Source organism: Gymnodraco acuticeps, unplaced genomic scaffold, assembly GCF_902827175.1.
Source record: "Gymnodraco acuticeps unplaced genomic scaffold, fGymAcu1.1, whole genome shotgun sequence".
NCBI lineage: Eukaryota > Metazoa > Chordata > Actinopteri > Perciformes > Bathydraconidae > Gymnodraco > Gymnodraco acuticeps.
The window spans coordinates 872,723-881,642 of NW_022992191.1; the positions used below are offsets into that span (position 1 = coordinate 872,723).

The following is an 8,920-nucleotide window of genomic DNA, read 5'->3' on the forward strand; positions in this document are numbered from 1 at the left end:
AGCTTGACGCCGCTTTTCCCCCCTAAAGCGTGGTTTGCGTAACCTTTACACCGGAAGTAATAATTGTAAACACTGCTTGCACTTGGAGGTGAGAGGACCACCAAATGGTAGATTAAAATGTCAAAAAATGCGAGAATAGCGTTGATATTTGGGGGCTTTCTAACAGCAATTGCCGCCGCGTTTTACCCGATATTTGTCTACCCAATGGCGCATAACCATGTGTACAGTAAGTGGCTTTTTATAAAAATACGGTTACAAAACCAGACACCTAACTAGTGTCCTTAAGTGTGTTGTTGCAATAAACATGTAAGCATTGTACATATTCTTTGTAAACACAGCTAAACTACGTTTTGCTTTACTCAAATAAACTAAGCTATTAGCTTAGACTGCTAAACGTCTGAGTGTCTCCATAACTTATTCATGTTTGTAACTCACATTTTATTATTTTTACAATAAGCAGTATTTTATTCCACTAGAGTATTTGATTTAACATGCTGTTTTTAGTCTATCTTAGTCTATTTATTTATTGCACATTGTTAATTTGCAACATTTTCTTGGACTATTTTATTGCTAATGATCTAAACTGTGTTTTCTTGCTCTATTTTTGTATTGTTTTATGACTTATATATATATACTTAAAATTATAATTGCCATCACTACACTGTAGCTGTGCATGTGACAATAAAACCTTTGCATCTTTAAATATTTAGTTAGCCAGCTAGTCAGCTAACCTGCTATATGGCACTTTAATTTAACATAATGAAGTAATGGTTTTATGTTCCCAAAACATATTAGTATTGACATTTACTGTTAAATTAAATGTGGACAGAGTTAAAAGGGGTTTCCACAGACTTGTAAGCATGCAATATGAGTTTTCTAACTGGACACCCAGAGGTTACTTTCCACTTTTCCTAAACAGTAAACACAACAAAGAACAAAGTAGAATGATGCCAGGAAAATTCATTTAGCTGAAATGTTGGTGGTTTTATTGAATGTCTTTGTTCTGCCACTCATCTTATTGGACAGTCTTTTTATTTTTGATCCAGTTTTGGCCAGCACAGATGGAAAGTCGGCACAAACAGTTTATACTTTTATTACAGTGTAGCAGACAGAAGGGAACAATGAAGCTGCAAATGTTTATTTTTTTGTTTATGGCATTGATTTTGACCACGAAATCTTCTGACAATACTGTACCGTTCTGTCTTTGCTAGGAGATGTTCAGAAGACGAACCGGGCAGGAGTCAACCAGGCAGACATTCAACCCGCGGGTAAGAGCACATAGTAGATTTATGAACTTGGTCCACACAACAGGTATATTTGTTATACTCAATGAATATTGTTTATGTGGAAATGCCGCAAAAAAGTGCTGTTTTATAAAAATCTTTTTTTTTACAATCAGTCAGAAAGTATTGGACTTTCTTTAGTTGAATATTAACGTGATTTACATTGCGAGACTTGTCAGGTATATGTCTGTCAAACAAAGGTTGACCGTCTCAATGCAGTTCTGTAGGGAGCTCCAGATGGGATTTACAATATTAGCACCATTTTGATAGTCTTTTAGTACTGTATGGAGAACATATATTTGGTAATTGGAAATCAGATTTTAAAAGCACTTAGTGTTGAATTTTTTTGAATATTATCATTAATAGATGATTATTATTTTTATTATTATGCCTTTCTGAACCTGTAGATGTTTAATTTTTCTCTTAAGGTATGAAGGTTTGGTCCGATCCATTCAAGCCTGCAGGGAAATGACGACCAGTGGCATCTAACCCATTCCATGGACACTGATGCTGATGTTGAACAGAGAACGCCTGTTTGTTGAGTGCTTGGTGTGCGAATGAATGATTTCCAGAGTGTGTTTATTTCTGGTTGTGACTCCTTAAATCCTATGAATAAAGTTGAATTATAACAGAAACATATTTATATGACTTTCTTTCACATTTGACTCATTATCCAAATGTACCAACAACTAGAATAAACTGCTGCTAATTATCATTTTGTCCACAAGGGGGAGCTCCACACCTGTGTGTTGCAACAAAAGCCTCTGGACTGTTATATTTTGTTTGTACATCTGAGATATTTTGGAAAAACTTCTCTATTTCCAAAAGCTTAACTTTGGTATGCGGCCTCTAAAAAATTACAAAAGACAGTGATTTGTTTAGCCATCCTTTTCCAAAGAATGTCCTTTGAAATTTTATTTTGATTTAGTTGATATAAAAGTGGTTCAACACATGAGGGACAATATCCTGTATTGTGCGGTATCATCTTCCAAAATGGAAATAGAAGAGTCAGAGTTATTCCAGGACACATCACTATTCTGATTTATGTCACAAACACTGGGTATAACTGTTGCTCGGCTGTTTAACTGGCATGTGACTGAAGCTGTGTTTTGCCCATAGGCTGAAAAAGACGGGGCAGAGATCCGTGGTCGTCTTGTTCACAATCCTACCCGATGTGATCCAGACTCCCTTTACGAGTCCACGGGTGCTGTAAAAGCAGAGAATTCCACTTTGTTTTCCCCTGTACTTTTGTGGTTTCCTGACATTGACCAGCAACCCCTTTCAGCGTTTGGTCCATCAAAGTCCTGTTTGGAGGAAAGATAGATTAAGAAAGAACTAAAGCATGTGTTTATGGTCCTTCAGAGATGGTGCGTTTTTTTTAAAAACTTGCCCTAAAATCTTTGGATGCAGCCGTTTGGACGTTTAGTATCGCTCGCGCGGCCTAGTGCCAGCAGAACATACTCCGAGGGCCACTCTCCTTCTCAACCCCCCAATCAACAAGCCCCATTGTTTATGAGAGGTTGTTATTGTTGGGCCGCATTCAGAAACAAGAGAAAACTCAAGAGCCCGGCTGTGCAGAGGCGTCCAAAGTAAAGAGGGTGAGGGGGTGGTTAAGGGAAAAAACGAAAAGCTGAAATTCCTCTCATTCCCCGCTGGTGTTTTCCAGATTCCTCAAGCGACAGTGAGTGAAGTAAGAGGGGAAATTGAAGCGAACGGCGAGAGGAAGAGAACCACATTCTTGAGGGGACGCGTCACCTACACACAGAATAGAGAGACACTCAATCTCTGTTGCTTGGCCTGGCAAAGTATGTAACAGGTTGTGCAGCATGGCTCTCAGCTTTTTGAATCACTGTGACACCATGACATTTGGTTTCAAACCCGCTCCTTACGCCTGTCTTTTCAGAAGCGGGACCGCAACGGGCTTTAATGCTTTGTCCTCTCTTTGTGGCCTCGTCCCATTCAGCTGGATATGTAGATAGACACCCTTACTATAAAACATTCAATAGGGTCAGAGCACACTATAAACTATATGAACTCACAATGTTGCCTCTGTCTGCAGCACTTTTACTATCCTACTATTAACCCATCACACAAATCTCCCCCAGCTATAGAGGCGTTTTTTGGTGGATAATGGTGGCACATCGTCGCTTGTTTGCTGGGCGTTCGAGAGCCCCAGATAATTGGGCAGGTTTTCTAACTAATTGCCATGGGAACAAGGGTTGACAGACAGGCCACGGGGTTGGAGTAACAGCAGAGGGCTTTCGGGAAAGGGGCGGGATGTAATATACGAGCAGGGCGAACGCCTCTCTCAAATCAAGTGTGGAGAATAAAACTGAAAATAACAAGTGAAGAAGAATTATGGACAGCCTCCTTATGACACACTCTGTAATTGAAGACAGGGAAATGTGGCATTCATTTCTATTTGAAGTAAAGACATTTGAAGTGTTACCGTTAAGGAGGTTTTCTGTGCCAACACTCAGTGAGCTGCAAACATCAAAGTAAGGGGCGATGCAGTAACTCATAACCTTGATGCAGATGTTTTATTACCTAGTTTTATGGATCAAAAGTTTTGTAATACTTTACCCTCTTAAAGATAAATGTCATGGTGTAAATCATAGGGAAATACAAGACAGCATAAAAACAACATATAGGCTAGTTGTTGGAGAGAGATAAGTAAACCCATAGCTAAAAAGGACTCCAACATCAATACAAAAAGGTCACATGTCATGGCCATTTCCACTGATCATCATTCCATTGTTGAGGTATACTAGAATAGATTTACATTGTTCAATGTTCCAAAATCACATTGGTTTCTCATACAGCATCTCTGTAAAGTAGGCCTATGTGTATTCAGCAGTATTCACTCTCCACTAAACGGCTCGTTGCAGCTCTTGCCCCCCCCCCCCCCCCCCCCTCCCCCCTCCCTGTGAGCCCAGTGTGCTCCGATTGGTCGGGACCAGTCGGGACGTTGTGAATCGCGCAGAGCTCCGTGGAGGTGTGATTTCCTTGTTTAGCGATACACAGCGAAACACAGCTGAGCACACACAAAGTCACAGCCGAAGTAAAAACAATAAGTGTGGCTTGATATTGAGTAAGAAAAATGTTGATAAACGCTGTGAGAATGGGTCTGCAGAGAGAATGGGTCTGCAGAGAGAATGGGTCTGCAGAGAGAATTTCGCCGCGATTCCAACTGTCTGTTATCAGCCTGCAGCAAGGGAGGAGAAATCAGCAGAGCTGCTTGCACTGAGTGTGTGAGGAAGTCCGTGGATTGGTCAATTTGGACCAATCAGCGGGGGCTTATCGTAACGGCTCCGCGGACGTAACGTAACGGCTCCACGGATTGGTCCATTTCGTTCCGGGGACGACATGACATCATGATGTACCCGGAAGAATCAAATGGACAGTGACGTATCTCCAACGAGGCGTTTTGGGGAGGTATTTTATGTGTTAGAGTTGTACTCCCTACATGGTGTACTTTGAGGGTTTTGACTCCGCACACGGGTTTTGACTCCGCACACGGGTTTTGACTCCGCACACGGGTTTTGACTCCGCACGCATGACATGTCACCTTTAAAACAAAACGTATTTTTATAATGATGCTAAATAACTACAGATCTGCATTTGTCAAAATAATGAATAGAAATGTGTCAGTAAATATCAAGTTCCAATTTTAAACACCATTATTTGCAAGAAATGTTACATGAATTCTCCAACTTGAAGTCTTCACCCTTAAGGCCTCTGATTCAAGTGATCAATTTATCATATTTTAAACAGCTCTAGCCACAAGAGCCTTTGTAGGCCTACAGCTTTTCTCACATATTCAGTAAGACCTAAAAACAGACTTTGATATGTAAAATCTGTTACCCATATCACCGCATAGAAGGAAGCATGCATGTACTAAAAGACAAAACACTGGGTGGGGAAGTTTTGTAGCTAGACAATGGTCCCTACTGTCCCTTTAAGACCCAAGAGTGGATCCCTCAAAACCAGAATGGATGCACTCCACATTGCATGTATTTCACTGAAGGAAACAGTTGATTTCCTCCCCAAAAAACAAGCAACAGTCTACATTTCCCATCTCTGACATGCTGCTCAGCCTTGTTAAACAATGTACTGGAGTGCTGTCCACATTCTTGGGTCAGCATGCGCACGGGCCGCACGGCTGTGGAAACAGAAAGTATGAGTGTCTAGGAGAAAAGGCTCCGGCCAGGCTCTCAGCAGGCAGGCGAGGAAAACTGTCCTGTTGAGGTCTGGAACCAGATGGAGTTACATTTAGTGCATGTGAGGGAGTGCACGTGTGTCATTCAGTAAAAAGTTGAAGAAGTTCAACTAAGAGGAACCCAGTATCCCCTGGAGACCAAACTGTGGATGTGGAACTTACTGGAACTCCAAACATCGTGTGTGTGCTTTTGTATTATGTTCTTATTTGCCTGAAGCAGGACCACAAATAATTATGGTTTGTTTTAGGTTGCATCTCTGCTGCCCTGTCGTGAAAGCATTGCAGTGGTCTGTCAGTTCTTTAGAATAAGCTGAGTGGAGAGATGGCCGATGGATAAAGGGAAGATGATGCAATGATTGTTTGCTCTCATTGTTGCCTTGCATATTTTAGACTCTTACAGGAACTTATAGATATTTGGCAACCGAGCAGTGCACATGTAAAAACACGTGATGCGGTTTCTGCCTCTTGCAGTCTGTTATTAACCAAGCACATTATAAACATTAATCTAGTAATTAAGGTCATTTTCCAGTCTTATGATTTATGCAGTTGCGTAGAGCTATTGTAGCTATTTTAAGTTAGCATGCTATCCTAGCCTAGTAAGACAATGATAATATTGGATGGCCTGCCATTGGAATTTGGTACTCATGTCTCTCCGAAATGTCCTTATTGTTGGCTTTTTAATAATTACCTGTAAATATATTGACATTCCCATTAGCCCTAGTAGGCTACTGTGGACATATTTTTTAGCAGTAGTTACCCGGCTAACGTGCTAAACTAAGATTAAAACGTGGTTACATTACACATGCTAACCCTAGCATGTTGTGCATTTTAGCATGCTTACGTTAGCATTCAGCTCTAAAGACAACAGGGCTAGGTTCAGCCTTACAGAGCCTCTTGCAATGAGATTGTTAGCATTGTGAAAATAAGAGAGCAAATCTAATGGAAAATATGAATGGTAGACCGACTGCATCATTAAGCCTGTTTACAGTTTTATTGTTTTTATTTACAGCCCTTTTTGGGGGCTTTTATGTCAGAAATCACTGATCCACATCCCTATCAGCAGCTAAAGGACACCCAAGTGGTCTCTACTTTGTTCAGCTAAACTCAATGGGGCCTTTTCTTCACACAGGGCTCTTCAGGCAGCCAGTAATTGTGATTAAGCAACACCTCCGAGTGAGTTAGGAAATTCTCAAATGTGGCTTGAAGCGTGCCAAAAGCCTGTCGCTTGGCTCGTGTCCACATATGGATCTGTAGAGGAAATGTTTAAGCAATTACTGAGTTTAAGACTGGAAAAAAGTCATTATTTCCTCCGTATTTTACAAATGAGGAGGAAAATCTTTGTTATGTCATCATCGTGCAGACCATCTTTTCCTCTTGTTTCTATGGAACCAAAATGTGAAACCACAATTACACTAAACTCAGGACTGCTTGATTAACAGAGTCCTATAAAACCACACGCACGCATGCATGCACGCACTGAATTAGTATTGTCACCCCCTCTAATCACATGCCATTACAGTATGAGCTTGTGCACGAATCAACCGTCAATCACCTTGCTGGTTTTTGTTTTACAGTTCCATTATAATATTAAAAAAATTCTTATGTACTGAAATGGCAGTGCGGCTGTTGGTTTAGGCAAGGTTACTGACAAAGAGGGCCAGAGCTGTGAGCAATCATTCTGCTCTTCCAAACCTCTTCCTAAAGGCTAAGAAAAGAGCAGAGAGTGAGTGATTTATAAGGCACCTTAATACTTGACACGTTCATTCGTGAAAGTAAGCCTGCGGCCTATCAAAGCCATTGCTTACATTAAAAACACCATGGAAAGCTGTTTTTTAACAGCGTCTTTTAATACTCGGTGGGCTAGTATTAATTCATATTTCCTGGCACGCCGCTTAACTCCCCCTTAGTCTGAGGGGCTGTATCCAAATAAACAGTTTAACCTCGAGATGGCAAAAACGATATTGTAGTGAACAATACAGCAGGAAATGCAGTAAAGATTGATAAAATGTGAAGTATTATGATCTAATATGACATACTCAGTCTTGTTTTAGTTGGAGTCAATATGCCTACTAGCGGTCTGAGTGATTCACAGGGTTAAAATGCTCGCAGTACCCTGCTATTTTCATGCAGCTATATCCTGTTATTAGTGGATTACACGCAGAGCAAATTAATTCAATAACTCAAACCTACATCCTACGGTGCAGCTGGATTGTTTTAATGGATGCTTAGCGTGCACTGTGGTGCGTCAAGAGTCATACTTTGAGTGTATTTTCGTTTTAGTGTAAACGTCGCTGTGTTCCCCGTGGGTTTTCATTAGGGCCTTGTGGATGACAACAGAATATATGACTTGGCTCCGGACGGGAATTCGGGGAAAGTCATGGAATTTTGGAAGCCTTGACGGAACACAGGCTGTCTGCTGTTGGCCCGTTCCCCAGGAGGAGGAGGAGGAGGAGGAGGAGGAGGAGGAGGAGGAGGAGGAGGAGGAGGAGGAGGAGGAGGAGGAGGAGGAGTGTGCGGCGACAGGCCTTAAGGACATCCTCAGGGATCTGACCCAGAACAATGACAGGTTTACAGCTCCATTCAGGCTGGATGTGGCTGAAATCGAACAGAGATCCAGGATCACTCTGAGCTCTACAGCAGATTTGACAACACTGGATAGTCCACATGATTAGTAACTCTGGTAATCTGTGTTTCTTCCTAGCCAGGGAATCCATTATATCTGTTCATTGCATTTCTTCACATCGTCAAAAACATTCTTTGACTACTCTTAAGAAGAAAATCCATGAGGAAATCTTTCTTGTATTTTGGAACAACTACCTATTTAGATTTTCCACTTGTGACTTCACTTGGTCCTGACTGCTGTTTGACTTGAACCCTCGGGACATGAGAGCAAAAACCTTCATGTCTCAAGTTTTGACCAGGTACAATTTGGTTACAGCAGGAGATGAAACTAAATTATGAACACAGCTTTGAAAAGAAAATGTCAAAATGTTGTGTCCTTTTAATGGCCAGCACTTAAAACGTAAAATATGTGCACCAGGAATAACAAGTTGTTTATGAAGACTTGGTGCTGACGTTTTTATTTATTTTATTTTATTTTACCTTTATTTAACCAGGATAGGTGATAGACTTGTCCTTGACTTAAAGGTGGGGTAGGTAAGTTTGAGAAATCGTCTCGAGATACACTTTTTGTTATATTCCATGGAATGCTCTTAACATCCCGATAGCAATGAATATCTTAAGTGCTTTGACCAAAAATCCATAACAAAATGTCATCTGTGGAAGCTGTAGTACTGTAAAAAGCACGACCAATCTGTGCACAAACTTATCTCGTGCCCTCATTGGTCATGTGCGCGTTCGTGTGTGTTGGAGGAGGGGCTCTGTAAGGAAGTGGCAGATTTGTTTCCCGGCTGTGTAT

The 8,920-nt window shown here is 41.1% G+C and overlaps 1 protein-coding gene across 1 annotated transcript; it reads left to right on the forward strand.

Moving 5' to 3' along the window:
* The first annotated feature begins 44 nt into the window (after positions 1–44).
* Positions 45–1,918, forward strand: smim20 (small integral membrane protein 20). Its single transcript, XM_034205196.1, has 3 exons — positions 45–226; positions 1,212–1,268; positions 1,712–1,918. Exons 1-3 carry the CDS (start codon positions 118–120, stop codon positions 1,753–1,755), a joined length of 210 nt encoding a protein of 69 aa, XP_034061087.1. The 5' UTR covers positions 45–117; the 3' UTR covers positions 1,756–1,918.
* The last annotated feature ends 7,002 nt before the right edge of the window (positions 1,919–8,920 follow it).